The following is a 22,584-nucleotide window of genomic DNA, read 5'->3' on the forward strand; positions in this document are numbered from 1 at the left end:
ATACAAATTGCCCTGACTTTAGGACAAATTTTTATGCTACAGGAATGAATTCGTACGAGAAATTAATGCATAGGATTAAAAGCATGATTATTGTAACTCGGAGATCAACGGGATTAAGGAAAAAGAACGGTTGAACGAAAATATCATTGTATTAATAAAATTGCAATCGTTCATTACAATATATTAACATTTTACATAACACTTATTCGTATGCACGTGTACGTAGATATATCATATATTGATATATTAATTCTCCCACTAAATCGTCTCAAGCTGTATCTTACAATATACAATAGTATCTGGAGAGTCACTTCTAATTAGGAGAAAGGAAAGAAAGAGGCCTACGCGATTTAATTGGCATTGAACAACATCTCTCGTTGAAACACATTTAATAAACTTTATTTACACTCTCATCGTCGCTGCACCTATTACCGTAAATTACGACGTCCAAATACGCAGCATCGTTTCGCGACGGGTCAAGTTAATTCGCTTCTCTTACTCGGCAATTCGATTACACGCTTCGGGCAATTAATAAAAAAATAATTCTCGAGATGTTCTCTCTCCTACCTCGCAGTCTCTCCTAACTATTTAATTGGCAGATCGTGTTCGTCGCGAACGCGTAACTTTTCTCGATGTCGTACCATCGTCTATTTATCTTTTGTTTCATTCCTTGTATTCTATTCCCATTTCTCTCGTCTCCTTTCTCGGTTCGCCAAGCTCGCACTCCTGTACGTGAAATCATCCTATGAGCGAGTCACAGCGTAAAATTGCATTCGTCGTTTCAACAATTCATACCAAAAACGATCCACGTTAATATTGTCATGGATTGAAAGATAGGTGTCGTGTTTTCAATTCGATCAATTTCACAGTTTTATTATTACAAAATACTCAGTATGTTATAACTGCGTTCATCAGTTATTTAACGTGGCTCTCATAATTTTCAGGGATCATTTTCGTTATGAATCGCTCAAATCAATCTGTCCAAACATTGTTCACGCCATAATTATAATTACAATTAATTTATAATGTAATTATGAAAGCTCGGTGGGAAATGGTGTTTAAACGACTGGTGCGATTAATCAGCACGAAAATTGAAACCAGTAAATATCTTGTTCTTTTTAACTAGAAACAGGGTAATCACTGAATTTCCACTCCTAGCGTAGTTCGTCGTTGTTGCAAAATCATACGGTGTCTAATTTTGTACTTGGTTCGACTTTTCTTCACTTGGATATTTTTTTATGAAAAATATCAAGTTGAATCGATGGATTGAGTAATGACAAGATTTTTAAACGTTCTAAGATTATACCGAGAATACAATTAGCATTTGTCAATTATTATAATTAGAATAGAACGATTACTTCGGACTTGAACGTTTGTTTAATTTTAAGCATCGAGTTAAAATGCGCTTCCATACTATTTTATGGAACGCTTCCTAATTCGTCTAAGATCCATAATTCGTAAAAGTAATTCTATGAACAATTTAATTAGATCGAGAAAATTTTAACGTAGTTGGTTTCGCTTTAAAGAATCGGAAACTCTTGAAACGAGCAATCTTCAGATGTATTGTACGATAATCTATGGGAGATAGTTCGAGTACGCCTGACTAACCGTTATAAAAAATTATTATACTTAACGCTACGTCTAATTAATTTGACAATAAACAATGGCAGTAGTCGTTTTACTTAATGGAAATAGTAAATCGTTCGAATTCAATGATTACCCTAGTAAATTGGTATCTTTCGTTGCATCACATTTACACACTACGCACACATAATTTTACGGAACAGCAGGTTGAGGCGTTTCGTTCTTTTCGAAAGATCCTTCGCTGGAACATCTTCGACGAAAGGAATATACAGTTCGTTAAATGAAAATACGGCTGGTTCCATAAGAAAATTTCATACAAAAAACCATAGACGATAAAACTGATATCACAAAGTATTTGCAAAAAATGTAATTGCATGTCTTTTTATAATTCGCAGTCATTTATTACTCGTATCTAACTTGCACGAATCGTTTCTCGCTCGTTATAAACTATAAACGTGTCTTGTACAAGGCACCAATCACGTCGATATCGTTACGAAGTTTTGTCGCGGTGGTAAATAAATTTCTCGCTAATAATCAAAATCAGTTTCGAGTAGGTCGGTCGCCTTCATGTTCGTTACTAAAAATCGGTAGGACAATTGACACATGGCGCGTCGTTTTAATAATTTTTAAAAATTCGCGCGAATCAGTCGTAGAACGATACAATTTTCAATGGTCACGTTATACAAAGATTTTCACATTCCATTTTAAGAGATGTTGGAATACTTTCGTGAGTCGACGTATGAGGAAGAAATCAAATGATTCGTTAAATCGAACGAACGATTTCATACACATAATCGGAATTATTATAGTAGATCGCGTGTCAACAGAGGAAACTTATTGTCACGTAGGTAAATTTGGCACAGAAGACAGCAACGTGCCGCTGCACGGTTCGACGAATCTTTAAGATCGTAAGGTTTACCTATTTACGCGATGTTACTGCTTCGCCGTAGAAATCGTATTACCGAAAACATTACAATTGGTTCTCTTAATAGAAAATTGCATCGAGTTCCAAATAAGAATTTAAATAAAACATACGCCCAGTCTCTCGTAACAAAGTTTATTTAAAAATGTTCAACAAATTCTTACACTATGAATCACTCTGTTCTCGGTCGAAGCTCGCCGCATCCAATATAATTTTCGTACAAAAGAAATCTAATCCAGTCGACGTAATTGAAGATCAGACGCGCTATAAAATGTAGACGTAACTTTAAAAATTTAAATAACAAAATCTGATCTGATCGTGAAGTTTCGTTGGCCATTTCAAGATATCGTTATTCAGTTTGTCACAGTACAATGAAGCATTGAACGAGGAAATATTTTATACGTTTTATTCCATAGAATCGACATTTCGAGTTACATCTAACATTTCACGATCTGTCTGTTAAAAAAAAAAAACGGGTTTATTCTTAACGAGAGTAAGGGTCGACGCGACGAGAGGCGAGAAACTCGATTGAATTTATACGTATATATATATATATTATCGTTATTATCGTTATTATTAAATGAACACTCCTAACGGAAGAAGATAAACGTACGAACGGAACGTGGACGAAGAGAACTGAGAAATATAAAGGAGAGACGGGTTAAATAGGAGACGTGGAATAATCTGTACATAATATCGGGTGTACCCTATGCGAAAAGCAACGATTCTTCCTTCTCGTCTTTTCTGTCTTTCGTTCGTCTCTAAACACCTTATCGTCTAAAGCGTACAGTTAGGATTAAATTATGATATAACTGCTTTTGGAAATTAGCTCGTTTAAAAACGTTCGATACTCACGACGTGTAAAAATATTAGCGATCGGCGCCGATATTTATTTATTTATATATATACTCTAACTCTTACGATTTTCATTTTAAGTGCACATAAGTATACAAACAACGGAAAAGACGATCGAGTAGCATCGGCGTGTTCGTTCCATCTTCATTTGTTCGTAAGCTGATTCATTTCGTTTCTGATTAAAAACTTTGTTCGTTACGTTTCGTAAGAATCTATCAGTAGGATTCACTGTCAGAAGAATTTCTACCGACGTACGTACAATTAGAAAATCAATGAAGATCGGAAGAACACAACGCTACTGACACATTCGTTACTCTGTGCCCTCTCGTATGTACGTGTGTATATGTATTATATATGTTCATAGATATCCATACGTACCAGAGTATCTCATGAAGTCAGAATTAACTATTCTTTTAAAACGATTATAAATCTATTACGTAAAGTATGAAACAATTTTCATCAAGTATTAGTCGAAGGTCCAAGTACCCCATAGTGCAGTTTGTCTCGTGAATCGTTTTATCACATACAGATGGGATCAGATACATCGACATACCTATAAAGTCAGTTTTTATTCAATAAAAGATTAAATCATTCGCTACGCTAGAAAGAGGCCTGCATTATACGTTTATAATCATTTTAAAGACACAGTCGCTCTCGATCGAGACACTCTGTACGCATCCGTATATTCGCGTTTACCCTAATAGAGACGAACCACGTAGGGAAAACGGCCGCTATAGCATAGAAGGGGGATGGGAGGAAAGAAACGGATCCGCGCGAACACGACATCGTCACGCGTAACGATCGCGTACGAAGCGAAACAGTTGTATATTTATCATTGTGAATCGTCACCGAACGATCTCTGGCCCGTGTCTCATCGCGGTGAGGCTCAGCTCGCCGACGCGACCTGCGACACGGTGAACGGCGTCACCTGATAGAGGAAACACCTGTTGCAGACACGTACGGGTTTCGTGTGCCCGTATCGGGGCAGAGGAACGTTGTTGCTGCTGCAACGACCGCAGAACACTTTGCCACAGTTTCGGCAATGGTGTCTGCGCCTCACCACCGTGAACCCTGCCTGGCACGCCATGCAACGAGGCGCGTCGTTGTCCGGGATCCAGGCAGGTGCCCTCTCCACGCACTCCTCCCCGCGTTCGGTCACCGGAGAACCTGTGGAACATGATTCCATTGATCTATAAATATCTCTCTGTTCCCGTTCTCTTAAGATTCTTCTGAGAAACGGAGTTCGCATTATGCACAGACTTTCTCTAATTGAAAGCGTAGTCGGATGTGTCAATGGGAAATTAAATTTCATGAATTTATATTTTGCTTAGTTGAATAGCACACGAAATTATGTCTCTTCAGAACGAATTTAATGAAATGGGGAAGGGTACGTACTTGTATTATGTTCGTTGGTCGCCGTGGTCTCCTCCAAGTCGTCCTCGTACTCTTGCAACGAATCCTGCCGGTCGTGATTAGTGATCGTGTCGGTCAAAACGTCCGCGACGGGACTCCCCGACGTTAGATTTTCGTCCTTTACCTCGGTTTCCTCCACGGTCTGGCTGCTGTTCATCAGGAACACGCATTTCAAAATATTGCGTAAATCCGACGCGAAATTCGTTTGCAATTGATCCGCGACACCTGCTATGCAGACGAATAAACGGTGGACGAGATCCTCCGACGACCTGAAGCAGAAACGATCGGTCGGTCAGTATGTCGCGAATGTAGTCTCAATTTTGTACGTATCGCAAAGACGAAGTTAAATCTAGCTTACATTATACTACTTGTGTAACAGTATTTTAATCACTGACGATTGTACATACGAGATAAGGAAGAGGTAATGAATTTTACCGAAACTTCGCACGAATCTGATTCCTGTTGGCGGCAGCCTGCATCGCGAGCGCGATCTCCTCATCGTCCTGCCAGTCGCTCTGGAACTCGCTGGTCTCCGAACTCGAGTCGCAGCAGCTCGAGCAGCTCGAGCTGGACTCGCCGTCCTGTTTCGGAACCAACGATTGTTCCGCGCTGAACGACTGCGTCCCCTGAACCGTGGCCGCTTTCACCAGTCGCGTGATCCTCTGCGAATTATTGTCTTTTTTCGCAACCGACGTCGAGACCGGCGAGGCGGGCTCGTTCGCCAGGCCGCTCTTGTCCGTTCTTGGTCCCAAACCGTCGTTCATCAGTTCGCTCGGGCTCCTGTTGCCCAGCTTCCTCTTGGTCTGCTCCGACCTCGCGTTCGCTCGTTCGTACTTCTCCCTCCACTTCATCATCCGGCTTATCTGCTCGGATCTGGACCTCCTGTGATCCAGGAGCTTCCTGTTCTGCGGCGACAAGTTCCTCTGAGCTCTGGACACGACGCTACAGGTCCTCCGAGCAGAACTCGGTGTGCTACGCGTCTCGAAGTGCTGTAGTCTAGGGCTGGCGTGCGGACTGTGGCTACCGAAGTTAGGCATTTGTCTCGTGTTCTGACTCGGGTGCAGACTGGCACCGTAATAGCTGATCAATCTAGGGTTCAGGCAACGGTCCGTGGAGTTCGACCTAGAGCTCTCGGTGCTCGCGGAGGATCGCACGAAATTCTGTACCCTGTTCTCCTGCATCGCGTAATGAAGCAACCTCTGCCCGTTCCTCTCGTGCTTACGTTGGTGTCTACGTTTCTGTTTCTCGTCTCTCACCTTTCTCGACGTTGCGATCTTCTCCTGCGCGATCTTCGTGCCGATCTTGTCTATATTGTGCGACGTGGACGGGCAGTTCTCGCACTTCAAGTCGCTCCAGAACTCCTTCCTCGACGTGGACGCGTCGATGCTCAAATTCAGATTCTCCCAGTTCTCGGAATAGTTGATTTGAAAACCGGACTGATTGGAATCGCACACGGAGATCTGCCCGTTCCCGTAAGCGACGCCTACGAACTCCTCGTTCGTCCCGTCGAAATTCGACGATATACGCGGCACGTTTTTAGCCTCGGTGCTCGCCGCGTGTAAATTGTGCACTTCGATCGATCGGTCCAACGACGCGACAGCTTTCACGTTCCTCAAACTGCAGACGCAAGAGTTGTCCGACATCGTCGAGCTCTTTCTCTTGGGCGAGTTCAAGTTCGAGCAGGAGTAACTGGTGTTCTCCTGCGTGTCTTCCTCGTCCATTCCCTGCTCGTCCTGCTGGATCTCGTTGGCGAACGTCTTTTTCTCCTCGGGGCTCTTGTCGTAGAGACTGGTGTTCTCCGACGAGATCACCGTGCAGATCCCGGAATCGGTTTGCTCGGAGATTTCGTTCTGGCACTCACCGTCTAGCAACAGATTCGACAGAGTCTTGTTCGCTTCCGAGATGAGTTTCTTCGAGTCCAAGTCGGGCAGGGAGTTCTGTATGTGCACAGCTTCCACGGTGACGTTGTTCTCGTGCGACACTTGGTTCAACAGGTACTGCGTCTGCGGGATCTCGATGTTCTCCGAGCCGTCCAATATCTCAGAGATGTCCGCCGTCATGAATTCCTCTTGCTGCTTCTGAGACAAGATCGGTTCTCCGTTCGGGACGACCTGTTCCGCCGCGGGCACGGGACTCCCGTCGCGCTCGCTCAATGCCCTCGAGCAGGGATCGCCGTTCCGCGACGACGGTCTCTCGTTGCTCGATCTTTTCACGCGACATTGCACTTGATCACTGACACTCTCCCTCCCACTGGATGTCCTCGCGGCACCGTCACGTCTCACGGAATTCTCGTACCTATTCGCGGACACGTTCGATCGATCGGGTCCGGCGTCCGCGATCTCCGTCTCGCGATCCGCGTCCTCGTGCTGGTCGCTGCCGCCGCTCTCCATCGAACGACCGTTCTCCTCGTCCAACGTTTGCACCACGTCGTTCGCTATTTCGTCCATGTTGTTCCCCGTGTTCCTAGTCACTGTGTAAAAATCTACGATGAAGTCTTTACAGTTCGGGTAGCCGGTATAAAAGTTGTGGACGAACTCCTCCAGGTCGGGAATGTCCTGACACGCGGACGACTTGGACTGCGTGACGGGACCCGACGGTTCCTCGTTCGAACACAGGAGTTTCTCCAGCATGTATAACTCCCGGTTGTTCAGGGTCCAAAGGAGCTCCCTTATTTTCAATAGTAACGTCTGCAATTGAAGTGGAATAATTAATTCCTCGTTTCTCGGCGCGTTTCTCGTATGGCACATCGATAGGGTTTCATTGAAATTAAGGATGTTCGCGTGGAGCAATAGTGTTCAATTTAACATGAATTCAAATTCAAACTACGTGCTTTAGGCGACTGTTTCTCACCGGGTTAATTGCACATTATTTCGCATTTCGGGCAAACAGCATTCAACTTTGCACGACTTGTAATACCGTAACGAGAACTCGAGTCTCCGAGCACGCATAAAAGGCACTTGGATCAACGTTTAGTATGAAAAATTAAGAAAATTAGCGAACGTCCTTAGCATCAGTTTTAGCGTGCAATTGAACGTAGAAACGTTTAATTGGAACGGCTGGGGGAGGTAGCACGATTATTTAATTGTGAAATCGTCGCACCGCGCTTACCCTAAAGGGTCTAAACATTTCGCTGATGTTGTCGGGGGAGTTGAGGCACAGCGGACCTCCGGGCGGTGCCAAGAGGCCGGAAACGATCGCCAAACGCGGGATAGTGAACATCAGCGCCGGCTCGTAATTGTCCACGTCTGCCTGGCTTAGCAATCCGCGTTCAAGCGCCCGTTGCAACGTCTCCGAAAATAAAACGCATACGAGCTCCTGCTGCTCGTACTCCTTCGTCGATTTCACCGGCACCATCACGCCCACGTAACAGAGTTCGAAATCGGCGAACACCCGGTCGAAGATCTTCAACGACTCGATCAGCTTCTCCAGCGATGGGTCCACCGGGTTTTGCGTTTGGAACAAATACTGAAAATACCAAACGTCGTTTAGCGAACAGAAAAATATGAAACGAAGATTTAAGGATGCAATCGTAAGAGTATTAAAATGCAAATGAGACAGGATTCTGAAACTGGAAACAGTCCATGTTCTAAATCGCAGCGACCTTCGTATTTCGGTCAGGAACCATATTGATCGTACAATTAATTTATTAACCCGAACGTATCGTGGATACAACGGAGAATTACTTAATTAACAGCGATAAGGATATAGAACGATGCCGTGAATTACAGCAGCGGCGTTATTAGAGACAAAAGTGACACTCGAATAATTACCGTGGCCTCGAAAGATTATCACGCGAAAGAGAAAGTCGCGCACACCGCGGCAGTGCCGAAGTACTACGCGCGTGTGCGTTGAAAAGTAAAGTGTACTTCTCGGATAACGAACTTCTACAGAAAGTGCATTTTCTCTTTAAGCATTCCGTGATGAAAAATTCTGAGAGTTCTACGCGACAGAAAATAAAAATGAAACAGTAACGCGATTCAGAATTAATAAATAGAAAATACGAAGCTTCGAGAGGAAACGGTGCATCGACGAATCTATTTGTTCGATACGTTCGCTCCATCGAAAATCTCATCTTGTGCAAATATAACATCCTGGCGAACTATTAAAAAGAGCCAGGGTCTATTATTAGACGATAAAACAAAAACGATTGGAAAGCATAGATAGATCCGGTGTTATTGGATTTTCATAAACGCCCACGCGAACAAGGGTCAGGCTGTTCGCGAACGCTTGAGCAAAGAGAGCGTGCCGTAAATACCTTGAGGTTCATGTGACCTTTCAGCGCGTGTTCCCTGAGCAGATTCCTGACGATGTCCAACGACTTGGTCAACGCCTGGGCGAGGGGCCTCAGAGCCGAACTCTCCTGTTCCCTGTTCATGATGGAGGATCCCGCGGCCAGGCACTCGGCCCCGAACCAGAGCTGCCCGGCCAAATTCTCCTGCATCACGTCGTCCGGGAATTTGACCCTGAAGTCACGATTCGCTCTGCTCTCCGGTATCAGGTCGTCCATTATCTGGCTGCATATCGTCAGCACCTTGTCCTGACAATGCCGCAGACGATTCACCAAAGTGGTGCATCGCTCGGGCTCTTGTCGACCGTCGAACGAGTCCAACTCGCACGCGACTGCGTTCAGAGACTCGTCCGCGTAGAAGAACTGTGCCAGCAGGCTCGTGTCGTCTCTCTGCAAATTAAACCAGAGTTAGCATTTTAATTAACGGCGCGCCGGTGCTCGTCACCGATCTTGGCTGCAGATCGAAAGGTACGAAACGTCTCCTCGTTCACGTTTCGAGTAATTTCCTCAAATCGTTCTGGCACACGAGTTCGCGGAAAGATTCCGCGAGATATCTTCGATTGCCAGGGCGAGGAACGAAAGATAAACGAGTACGGCGACCGGGGGATTCGTTCATAGTTCACTCGTATCGTTCGTTTTACCGCATGAGACTTTTATCTCGGTCGATTAGCCGCGACGTCGTCGTGTCTTCGCGAGGTCATCACGAGCTTCGACTGATTTTTATATCCTAATATAAATTCATCTTTACAGAGATAAACTCTTTTTACAATCGTTACGCGTAACAATGTTAATTATAAACGTTCGTGCCAATGGCGTGTCTGTTCGTTTTCCGACCGTATTGCAATTTTCTGGATATCGTCTTTGCGCAGGTTCCCTTCGTACGAACCGAAGTATATTTGCAATGGTACGATTATTAAACTTTGATTCGAGGCAGATCAAGCAGGCAATAATCGCTGATAATATTCGTTGCATATTTATAAGTTTCATTAATAATTTATAATTATTCACGTGTTACTAAAACGCGTTTCTGTCAGTCGACGTTTTACATAACGCATTAAACGCATGTTTACCACGCGGCTTAGGAATGCACAAAGTGAACAATTATTCCACTAAGTAGATATTTTTAAACAATGAACGACGGAAAGGTGAGCACTTGATCGAGCCACTTTAAAAGAATTTACGATGGTAACGAACGATTCAAATTATACAAATTTTCACTATTATATTATTTCATATAGAATTTCATATTATTCCTATTCTCGCCGTTTAATCGGAACAGCGTTTCCTCGGGAGGAGAAACAATTTGTAATTTTCCGTGCACGCCGCGAGAACGAGAAGAGAACGGGAGTCACCCAGGAGAGCGAGAGAGAGAGATATTTATAAATTGATACGAACCCGCGGTTCTCGGAACAATGACTCTAATTATACCTACGCGTCGTAATTAAAAGGGAAGAGGCACTATGTTCCCCGATGCTCCACGTACCGTAAACACCGATCCTCAATGAAAGGGTACGCCACGATTTACTAGATATTAATTGCGTTAAATGGAGCGTCGATTTACTCCGAAACTGTCTCACTTCTTTTCGTACGGTTCGAACAGAAGCGATGATACGAAACCGATCGATCCTCCTCTCTTCCTTATGCAGAGTCGATCAATTTAATTAAAACGGGAAGCGGACTTCTTTGCCGAACGCGCTACGATAGACGCTCGTCTGGTTTAGTTCGATACGAGATAACGAGACTAACTACAATTATAAATATCGAAGAAATTGCAAAACAATTGGAAACCGAACCATCTTGGTCCTAACGATCGTGGTTTACGGTCGTTAAGAAACGATATTGAAACCGATTAACTATGTACGAGTGGCTCGTTAAGTACGTGACACGCACAACGTTCGAGAGGAATCGTAAAAAACGGCATCGAAAACGGATTTAGAAAGCGTAACGTTGTTTTCTCCGGTCAGCGTCGGCGAATAACGGTAGAACGATACATAGGATTCGTTGACAGGAATTATGATATAAACGTAATCGATAAAATTATCGTTTATCATTATGTAATACAATATCTGAAGATCGCGTAAGTTCCGAATAAATGTACGTTTCGAGCGTCGATGGATTCGATTCGTTTAATTGTTACTCCACGTAAAGGTGAAGATGACACGCGTCACAGGTCTTTCCACTCTAAATACTCGGTAACCATCTTCCGTTCGCGTCGATTGATTTAACGAGCAAGCGAATTGAAACTGACCGTACAAAAGTTCACCGAGCGCCCTTTGCATAAATTGACCTCCGAAGATTTTCATAGTTACAAAAATTTCTTATACGGAGATTCTTTCTAACTACGAGTTGCTAACTTCGTTCAGAAAGTTTTCGTATATTTATAACATTGTTTCAAACAATCTCCTGCTCTTCGTTCAAACCACTGCTCAGGAGTTCTCTCCCACTTTTTAAACAAATACATATTTCCTGATCTGATAGAGATTAGAAAAGAAATCGGCGAAGGTCACGACTGATAAAACGAGCTACTAGTAACGCCGATAATTTAACGATTTTTACTTGAACATCTCGTTATCAAAATACTCGGGATACGCCAAATTGCCATAAGCGTTAGGAATAGAGTGCGCAAGTTAGAGGCTAGTAATATCGTAGATAAAGCCTCAGATAATAGGTGAAATATGTTATTGTAGTGCGTAAGAACAAGCTTTAAAGTAGACAGATATATCGGAAGTTACAATAACTTGTATAGAAAAAAAGGAAATGAAACTCGACACTTATCCTGCAGCACAGTATTTCTACTACACAATCGTCTTGCGCTCGTAAATTACATGTTTTGCCACGAATGACTCATCTAAGCTTACGGTTTGGAATTATGTTTTCTGGTTTTCTTAGCAAATTGTTTTTACGAACATCATGTCCTGCTTTCGAAGTAGTACAAGATACAGAACCGCTACCAGAGTCTCGTGATTAATAAAAGCGTAACATGAAGCACATACATGGAACGCTAATTACGAACTTGTTAATTAAGAATTTCATGTTCGATCACGTATATTCGAAATCGAGTTTCATTCCTATTTATCTCGCAGTCATCTGTGTCTACTCTCACTTGGAAGCGTTCATAAGTAATCCCCGCATGTCCAAGATGATCCGAATCGAGGTCTATACGCTAGAGATCGTGTTTATTAGGTTTCTCGGATCTGATGTCGCCTATATTTGATCTCTCGACGACGAACGACGTTCGCTCGTGAGAACGAATCTCGCGATTCTGTACGAACCGCTAATTGCGAACACCGACTCAATATTTCTCGATCGTTCAGATTCTCATTAACAGTAGATTTATCTCACGCTTATTTAGATAAAGAAATTGATGCGTGCAATATTAGAGAACTATTTTCTGTTATCGCACAATCAATTGATAGCTCGTTTTATTCAATCTCTGTGATTAAACTGCTGTTCCGATATATCATTTATTCGTCAACGTGTATTAATCGAACGTAATAGCAGTTTTTCGCGAATGTCTCAGCGACGAGTAGGAAAAGTAATTTAGTACGTCGACGCTGACAGCACACTTTCAAATGAAGATCATTGTAAAAGTCGTTTTTCTCCTTACAGACGTTTTATCGCTCCCAAATATCTTGTCCTACTCGAGTTGCCATTTTGAACAATCATTATTCCCCGATATGTACGTTAATTCGCGAAGCTAATAACTCATCGCTCACGAATGTTTTTCCGTAGCACGTGCAGCCTTTTCCCATCTGCTTATCAGTGATCGCGAGTTCAAATCGTACGTAGCTCCGACGGAAACACGTGAAATCGAAGCACACAAGCTCGTCCAATCGAATGATTCACGTTCGCGTGTACGGACGACTTCATTGCAATTTTACGAACAAATTGCTCGTACATTTTCCGGAACGTGAGTTAAGCGTTAAAAATACGAAGGTAAAAAACGTAATATGGTCAGCGATTAAGTATTCGACGTATGCACTAATTCAAGTAAGGAAATGAGATTAATAGTCGGGCGACGATCGTGCATCGTTGAGGGATCAAAGTATTTGGAAATACGTAGCGAAGTGAGTTTGGAAATTTGCGTGGCAGCAATTTGCCAAGTTAGCGATGCAAATTAGCGGGATGACGGCACTGACGTCGTTACGTTCGAGTTCCTATCGGGACACGGTTTCGAGAAACAATTCGAGATCAACTAGGATGATCTGTTACGAGAAAGATCGATCGTAACGATGTACTTAATCCGATGAACAGTAGATGCCTCCTTTCGAGGACACTTCGTCTTCCAGACGTTTGGAACGAAAGACAGTGGACATAAAAATGTGATGAAACGTATTTGGTATTCTGTTCCTGTTTTGGATTCTTTTACGTGGTGCAGAAAATATTTGATCAACTGCCGTGAATTAAGGATGTATTGGCTATATAGTCAATACCAAAAATTCATGTACCTTAGAAAACCGCATTTCCTATAATTAAAAATAGTGCACTTTTCTTCTAATTTCGATATTTAATGAGTTACATATGATTATATGGCATTTTATTGATGTTGACAAAATCCGACCATCCCAGCGTCGAAATGGCCAACTTTTGACAAAAAATTTCGTTTTTCTTCAATAANTGATTTCTTTTTAAAAAATGCGTTTCTAAAGTGCATAACCTTTTGGGATTGACTGTATAGCCAATACATCTTAAAAGTCCGCGCGAACATATTCTTATCGCAATCAGTAAACGGTAGTATGTACCTTGCTCTTATCGGTGCTAAATAGCAATTAAACCTGGCAAATGGTTCACGTAAAACTCGATACCATTTCGTTCGTCCATTAAAATTAACGCGTTCGTCGTCACCATTCAATACGAGAGTAGCAACATCCGTTTTAATATCTCTCAAGTATTATTGATGCATCGAAACGTGAGGAGAATTTAAAAAATAAGAATTGGTGAACTAATATTGACCAGCACGAATTTCTATTACGAGAACAGAATTGGAGTAGTCGATAGAATCGTATTTGTATATCCCTGACATGAGAGGCACGATATAAAATGCAGGAATAGCTAAAAGCTTCAAATTTAATACAGAAAAATCATTCATATGGACAGGATATATATTTCCCAAGCGTGGAATCTTTCTCCACCACTAAAACGAATGGGGCGATCAATTTTAAAGAAGTATACGAACGTACGTACGTATATTTTTAGTTTCAATATCCGATGGACTGATTTCTTACGAGCGACGCTTTCTTATATTGCGCCATTCATCCCACCACTCTAATCGAGTAAGTTCTATTTGATCCTCGTTAACGTGTCGGCTCCCCGGCAGAAGCACATCGCTTAAAAATACATTTGACGATATTTATAATTGCTTGGACGCATCCTATTGGAACCAGTGTACAATAATACGTCTAAACACGTGTGTTAGATATAAACGATTGAATCACGAGACGTGTATCACGGAATGAGTCACTAGTGACATTCGATGATTTGTGAAATCGTTTTGGTTATCATTTTTCAGTCAGTTTATGAACGTACGTAGCGTCGGTAGAAATGAGTGACTCATAAATCAGGATATCCAATGTTTCTTACTTGAGATAAGTTTTTAGGACGCAATACGGGGACCGAAGTCCTCTCACCTTTTTAGCAGTAAACATTTCTTTATCTCTTTTTTTCTTTTCGTTTGCCATTTGATTTAATGCTTCCGTTTCATGCTAAAATTCCGTCGCGAACAGACCAGACGTAACGCGTATCACCGATGGTTATGCAAAATCCTGGATGAAATTAATTAGTATGAATTTTATAAATACGAGTACGAAGGATCAGGGAAAGATGCAAGCACATACTGACCTTTTCACTTATTCTACCCTTCTTTTTAACCTTTATATATAATGCTCTCTTATAATAAAATCTAAAAATAAACGAGATAACGAAGTACTCGATTCTAGCAAAGTGAGTGGCGAAGTGAAAAGTACGCGTTTAAAATACATTTATACTAAGACTCCACTATAGAATTCTTTATAAACGTAAAATACTGTCGATCGACACGGCTTATAATACTGAATAGAGGAGAGCGATAATCCTCAAACAGTTTTTGCCCCGAGTCCAGTGTCCGGCAACTAACTATGCAAAACTGTGCAGTATCATGAAAATTGAACGGATTCATTCACGTCTGAATTAGAACGAAAACTTTTTAATTGACTCGCTCTTTTGAAATTCTAATCAACGCGCGCGGGCATTGTATGCTAAAGCGTCGACCAGCAAAATAAAAACATTTTCTTCGTCGCTTTAAAATTTTCTATCTAATGAGAAAGAAAAGGTAAAACGACTTTCCACATATTTAAAATTCCATGTATATTTCTATGACGTAAAATTTATTCCTCTCGCATGAACGACGGTACTACGGAAAATTTAAACAATTTTCATCTGACCGATTGACGTTTCACTCTGACATCGTCTCCTTTCACATTGACTCTTCCTCGTATCTTATTGGAAAACGTAAGAAAGTCGCTGTGAATTATAACGACACTCAAATAGGATTCAATATGCAAATCGGTGGGAGGAATTAAAACGATCGGATGTTTTCACGGTGCGTTCCACGCCGTCGCGTCGCGTTTCGCCGATATCACCGACACGACCGCGAGAAATGACTCATTCGAATCCCGTCGTTGACCCTCTTTTACCGTGACCACCCTTCGTAACCCTGGCCGGTCAAACTGGTATGCGTCTACAGGCTGCGAGCGTGTATGCAGTTAGCTGAATCGTTTGAAACGCGAACATTCAGTTCGCACCGATGATGCGAGTCGACGAACGGGAAAGGCAGAACGTATTTCTAATCTCCAATGGCATTCGCGATCAGAATAATTACTTACGTCAGTTCTTCGTTTTACGTTCGCGAAGCTGCTAAGACGTTTCCATAAAAATACAGTCTGATAAAGACCGACGGAAACGTTTAAAATAAACGAATGGGGGCGAAATAAAATAAGGACAGACGGGCATAGAAGAGCCGAGGTAGTCGGAGGGTGGAACGAGAAGCGTTTCCGGCACCCTCGCGTTACACACGGCTCGGTTCTCCCGTGCAGTTTCACGCACGTCGCACACGCGTGAATGGACGCGCCGATGCACACGGGCGAGTAATCTCGTGGCGTTCGTCACGTACACCAGCTTCCTGCCTGAGATCGATGCTCTCTTTTAAGGACGAAACCCCGGTCGCGAACGAGTTTGCGCGTTTTATGAATGCACCGACCCGCGTTTTAATCCTGCGACTTTATTGCGGAAATAGTCAACCGCCCGTTAAGGAAGACGAGTTATTAATAGACGTCTGACTCTCAGCACCGGTCCATATCAATTCTTAACATCGGTCCAATATCTTTCGCGATGAATGTTTCAAAGAATCGACGAAACATATTTTAGGAAGATTGAAATTGTTACTCACGAAAAGTCAGGCCACTGAAGAGTGGCAGTCTTATGGGACTTTGTGTCGCACGAAAAAGTCTGCAATTTTTTACACCCTCTAGAATATATCGTGACCGAAGTAAGAAATAGAAAACGAACGAGTATTCTACTTTGTGTAAGATCGTGTCCCTTAAATATTTCATCGAAGAGTAATCAAGAAAATGTTCATTGCAAAAACTTTTTCCTCGTCCTAGCTAAAAGTGTCTCGGACAAAAGTTGTAGCTGCAGTTGCGAGATACACGAAAGGTCCCATGCAATTTCATTCTAACTCTATTCGTTAAGGAGTAATTGCCGATGAACGAACCAATCAATCGATTACTCCTCAAGTATTCGAGATAGAAGAAAATTGTATACGATCTTTTTTGTAGATAATAGCAGGACCTACAAATTCTGTATACAAATTTTTTCGCTAGCGTCAATAATTAATTAATAAAAAGTCCCATTCGCTGTCGCTGCCACTCTTTAACAGTGTCTCATCGGTGGTCGTGCATACACGATTTCCCAGAACTTATTTCACCTTAAGATACAAAATTACATCGACCGCGATAAAATACAAACGGTGCATCGACGAGCCAAATAAATTGGGAAACAGCGAAGCCTCCCTTTGCGACCGAGACCGTAATTAAAGCTCGCATTATCGGACGAATCGCATAGGTTCACGCGAATTCGGTCGCAGCTGCCGGAGATCCGTGACGATTAATATTGCCCAGCCCTATCAAAATGCAGCTCGACCCTCTAATTGCGACGGGCACGATATCTCGATTCGCGGAACGGTTAAATGAAAGTGTCTCTCGTTGAACGCGAGAGGCAGCGACGTTAGACGCATACCAGTCGACCGCAATAGAACGAAACCACCCTGCACTGGACCGATCTCTCCTCGCGATCCCCCGATCCCTAAATTACTTTCTCGAGAAATTGGATATTGATCGAGGCATTCGATCGCCAGATTGGAAAACGCGATTTTCACTTTGGAAGTTCGTCAACGAAAAGTCTTCGTTATTAATCTAAACGCGGCAAGGCATTGACTCGAACTTTTCACCGAATTCCATCTGAGCCCGTAGGATTTAGCTGTCCCAGTTACCAGTTTCTAAAGAGTTATAGCATTCTGTTAGACTCTGATACCTCCGTATGAATTATAATATGGAATTCTGTTGGAAACGATAGTGCCAGGATCAATGGACCATTGCGGAGGATATGTTACCGAGTATTCATTTCAGTAGACAGTATTACGGTATTATATTAATGATCCGTGTTGCCATACTTTCGATCAAATATTTTACAGACACGAAACTATGCCTCTGTCTCGTGTGTCAAATGTCTTGTGTAATTATCAATCAATCGTACATCGGTCATAAATCATGTTCGAACGATCGGTGCTAAAAATATGGCTCCCACTCGATTCGGATAATAGTCGAAAATGAAAGAGGGACGGGTAATAAGATGGGAAGTCCTTAACAAGCACACGTTCTTAAAACCTATTCTCGTCGAGATCGTCGAGATATGAATGGTATTCTTTGTTACCTCCACGACAGATGTTCTATGCGACTTCCTTTCACTTCGATATGAAGTTTCAGTGCCTCGTCGCCAGGAAATATGTAGGTCTTTCGGCAAATTCTATTTCTGCCCGTGTCTCGCAGAATCCTCGCGCTCAATCTACCGACCGATCGTACCGAATTGAAATTTTAGTTCCGTCCGGAAGAGAGACGTGAACGATCGTCTCCCGTGACCGATTACACGCGTTCGCGTAGTGCAACGTCCAGCTATCATATCGCGCAGCGATCCTTACGTAAAAATTACAATAATCTCCACGCAATTTGTGTTACACTTCTGTGCCAGCATTTGTTACTCTCGTCGTACGTTCGCGTTCGTAATTTTCGCATACAAGAAAATACTACGTGCGATCGATCTGACGAAACGATAACGAATGTGCAGAGAATTTGTAGAACTTTTGCGAGTGACTGTCGGCTTGAAAGAAAGTTAATATCCACATTCTCGAGGCTGATAGTAGGCACCGAGTTGCAAGTCGAAGCGAAACGAGCAACATCGATCTAGCCAAGCCTCTTTCACTCCTCGAGCAACAAGACGAAACGTTAATCGAGTTTACCTCGCGTCCGCGGCCGAACGGGAAAATCTTTTGCCTCTGGAAAAACTAAAAGAAAAACTTGCTCGACGTGTTTAATCGCGGTTCGTAAAAATTTTCACGACCGATGTCGAATTTTTGTCGGATCGTCGCGTCGAACCTGATCCAAGCATGGTCAAGGCAGTGTGAACCGACCGAAAACCTTGCTCTCCCGTCGCGTGAAACTTGAAAACCACGAGGATTTCGATGTGTATAAAACAGGAATTTCTAAATTCATTTCCCGAACGAAATAGACTCGATTTCTCAAGTTCGACAGATGCATTTCTTTATCTCATCGCTTGATCTTTCCTGATATTTGACACGTCACAAAGGGAGGTCCTAATTCGGAAGCTCGAGAATTACGGGACGACAGGATTATGTGTGAATCGAAAGATGGTAGATTGCATCGGATGAGTCACGAAAGGAAATGAGTTAACGGCTGATGAAATACATCGTCCTTTTTCCTTTCCCAGTAATTACTTGCTGCAAATCTTCGTTTTATTTCTGACAACTCGAGAGGAAGGGCGTACCCTCGATTTTTCACGGTTAACGTAAATTGTATTAAAAATGAAAAAGCAGAATTCTGTGCACGGTGAAATTAATTCTATAAGCTTTGATGCGAACCACGTTCTACGGTAGTTCAACCTTGACCTCAACTGACCGCAACATGATACAAATGAATTCTCTCGCAATCGTAACTGATAACTAGGCCGCGAATTTTATGCGTTTATAGAAAAATTCAATATACAGGAGACATGAGAAGTGCATCTAATCTATGAAATTAAGTATAATGTACATCATTATTTCTCACTGATAAATAAGTATCCAGATTTCATTTCTTAAATTGATATCGCAAACGTTCCGTTTCGCGTAAAAATCCCCGGTCTGCTGATAAGGAGTGTCGAGCGTCTATAAACACGAACGGTAACGTCAAAATAGCTGTTTTTCAACGCTGAATTGAAGTAATGAGAAGAGTTAACGTGGAAAATTTGCATACTGTCCGATGCACCAGTGTCTCTGGCCGAGATAATGACCTATTCGAAGCCGTTCAAATATTTTGGCGACCGCTCGTATGCATCGCGCGTCTCTGAAGTGTAAATCAACGATCGCAAAACGATGAGGAAACATCAGACTAGGGTACGCGTCCTTCGCGTTTCCCTCTGCGCGTCGCGTAGACGAGTTCGAAAGCCGGCGCCGAGTGCCGTGGAACAGGGACGGAAGATCTTCTCGATTACGTGTGTAAGCGCGAGGCGTCCACGGGACACCGTCGAATATGTACGTTCTGTCCATGGAAACGTGTTACGCATTAATTAACGACCGTAGTTCTGACCACCCTCTCCCACGTTTCGATTTAACTCGATCCTCCGGATACGTAACGCGGTGCTCGTTACTAATAATGTACGTTTCGAGGACTGACAACATTTTTCCTGCCGATTACGATCGGACTTACGAATGCAACAAACAATTTATTTTTACCTGCCGTTTTATCGCCGCGTTATCGCGAGACAAAAGAAAATGGTGATACGACGGTCGAACCAAAATTCACGATAGGTAGCGAAACTTGGTGTTAAAATGGAACTTGGACGATATTACGCGTTGGCATTTTTATTGTCCGCGTTCATTGTCCAAGTTAAACGCGACAAACGCTGGAATCACGTAATTTGAAAAGTGGGTTATTGGCGTCGAAAGAGAAAGTAACTGGGCAAATAGGAAACACAGAGACTACACCTGTCTAATCTGCATAAATTTTAATGAAAGAAAGCAGAGTGTACATATATTTTTCTTAAGAGTTTTTTTTAAATTTCATAAGAGACGTACGTCGTTTATGTTTGTACGTAATTGTGTAAACGAATTAAAAAGAGTACGTGTACGTTCGGTCGGTCGCATCGTCGAGCCGAAAAGCAGCGAGTCCGAGTCACGTATCAGCTGATCGGTGCCCATGTTTCGCGAGCGTTACTTGCATTTTTTATCGACAAAGGTACGTATCGGAGGCGCGCGTGTAGATCTGTTCTGTGGATTTTCCAAAGAAGGAAAAAACGTCGAGCCGTGAACAAGGACGATGCGTGCGTGACAATGAAGCGCGTCGTGCGGGCGTACATGACGCAGGTGGAACGCGTCGCCCGAAGCAACTCGGGACATTGTGCGGATTTTCACGAAACAGGTGGTAACGGAGCGCAGGTCCGACGGCGAGCGGAGAGACGGGGACGAGGAACGAACGAGAAAAGAAACGGGTACACGCGTTCGATGAAGCTCGTATGTAGATGGAACGGGGAAGGTAACAACGGTGAAAGAACGAACGGCAGATGGAACGAAACGGAAAGAGCGAACGGGGCGAGAGGGTCGGGTCACGGGCGGCGGGGCTCACCTTAGGCCTGTAGAACCATTTTCTGATCGACTCCATCGCGGGCCTCGGTCCGTCGGCAGGCTCACGGGCGAGTCGTCACTGTGCCTCTGGCCTCGAGCGAATCACTCGCGACATACCGCGACTACATCACGATCTTTACGAGAGAGAGTCGTACCACGTCGTCGCACCGATCGACCGCGCACGGGAATACGTATTACGCTCGCCTCGTTCGTCAGGTAATCGTCGTTGTGCGTACGACCATCGACGATCTTTGTCCGTGCACGCATCCGAAACTGCGCGTCAAACGTGAATCACGCGTCCGTAACACCGACGAAACTGACGATCACCGACGACGACGACGACGACGCCGACTGCGGAGGCGCAGCTCTCCATCGCTCGTGCGCAATAGTGCGCACAACACCGAGCGTTATGGCGTAGGTGACGTTACGATTTTCGATGTTCACCGCCATCTCGATCGAAATTCATCAGGCTCGTTTCAATTAGGGAGAAATCGATTCGAGGGTGAAATACTGATAGGGAAAAGGAATCGTTGCTTAGCGCGTCTGGGATCTCGCGATTCCCGACGCAGAAACGCAGAAGTCGCTCGCACGAGCGATAAATTATATTTCACTTGGTGCATTAAAAGTAACGTCGTCGAGTGCAACGTTGAATTTCCGCGCGGTCCAAGAGCGACGCGTAGCTCACGTGACCGTGAGAGCTCGGATTTAAAATTCTTCGCGACAGGGAGACGTGAGAAGGGAATTGGGAATTCGAGATGATCAAATGAAATTTGCAGCGGTACACAGAAAGAATTTAATAATATTATCTTGAAATTTAACACATTTTGATCTACGTGACTAGATTATAAGAAAAGCAATTAAAGATGTATGACTTTAACGATCGTTTAAATATTATGGATCACAAATTATGCGCGTATGCGTACGTAAGTTTCGCGTTTTAAGTATACATTTGGAGTGAAATTACGAAATAGGTTTCCAACAGATCTGCTTAAAATTACGAAAAAACTCTCTCTCTCTCTCTCTCTCTCTCTCTCTCTCTTTCTCTCTCTAAGCCTCGGTTTAACATCAAAGTAATCGCGATGAACTCTACTATACAAGTACATGGATCACATAAACTTAACTTAAAACGAAACGTAACTTTACGGACTACTTTAACTGTATTAACAAAAGTTAACGTAACTAACGCGAAAACGATCGTTGGAACGAAAAGAAACTATGGAAACTTATAGATATACGCTGTCGTTTTACTTCTTGAGATTCATATACTCGTACCAAGGAGTGGAATGTACGTCTCTACCGTAATGAGCAACAAAGACACCTAAGGGAGAATTCTAATATAGATAGATGTGAAACAGCTCGAAAGAAACGCTGGTTCTCTCGACGAAGTCGTCGTCGAGCTTAAGTATCAATAGAGTAGAAATAGAACACACCTCGTGCTTGTACTCTCAAGAAGTAACATACGGTATCGGTTCAATTGCTTTGCTTAAAACTTTTCGAACAAAAACAATGTCCTCGGTACCCCTGTGTTCCTCGTTATCTCGTTCTACGCCCTACGATAACTAATGTCCAACTGGATTTAAAAGTTTCATTTCTCAA

The 22,584-nt window shown here is 43.1% G+C and overlaps 1 protein-coding gene and 1 long non-coding RNA gene across 3 annotated transcripts in view; one reads left to right on the top strand and one right to left on the bottom strand.

Annotated features, from left to right (window-relative positions):
• Positions 1 to 22,584, top strand: part of LOC113465139 (uncharacterized) — a 64,203-nt gene that overhangs the window by 18,012 nt on the left and 23,607 nt on the right. The gene's annotated exons all lie outside the window — the stretch shown is intronic.
• Positions 373 to 21,339, bottom strand: LOC108631483 (lateral signaling target protein 2 homolog). Of its 2 annotated transcripts, none has more exons than XM_018035440.2 (6): positions 20,990 to 21,339; positions 9,030 to 9,452; positions 7,883 to 8,239; positions 5,210 to 7,461; positions 4,757 to 5,043; positions 373 to 4,528 (listed from the first exon to the last, which is right to left on the bottom strand). In XM_018035440.2, exons 1-6 carry the CDS (start codon positions 21,023 to 21,025, stop codon positions 4,248 to 4,250), a joined length of 3,636 nt encoding a protein of 1,211 aa, XP_017890929.1. In that variant the 5' UTR covers positions 21,026 to 21,339; the 3' UTR covers positions 373 to 4,247. The 2 variants fall into 2 exon arrangements, with proteins under 2 accessions (XP_017890929.1, XP_017890928.1); XM_018035439.2 differs by having other exon boundaries at positions 7,874 to 8,239.

Source organism: Ceratina calcarata, unplaced genomic scaffold (assembly GCF_001652005.2).
Source record: "Ceratina calcarata isolate Rehan_Ccalc_2016 unplaced genomic scaffold, ASM165200v1 scaffold90, whole genome shotgun sequence".
Taxonomy (NCBI): domain Eukaryota; kingdom Metazoa; phylum Arthropoda; class Insecta; order Hymenoptera; family Apidae; genus Ceratina; species Ceratina calcarata.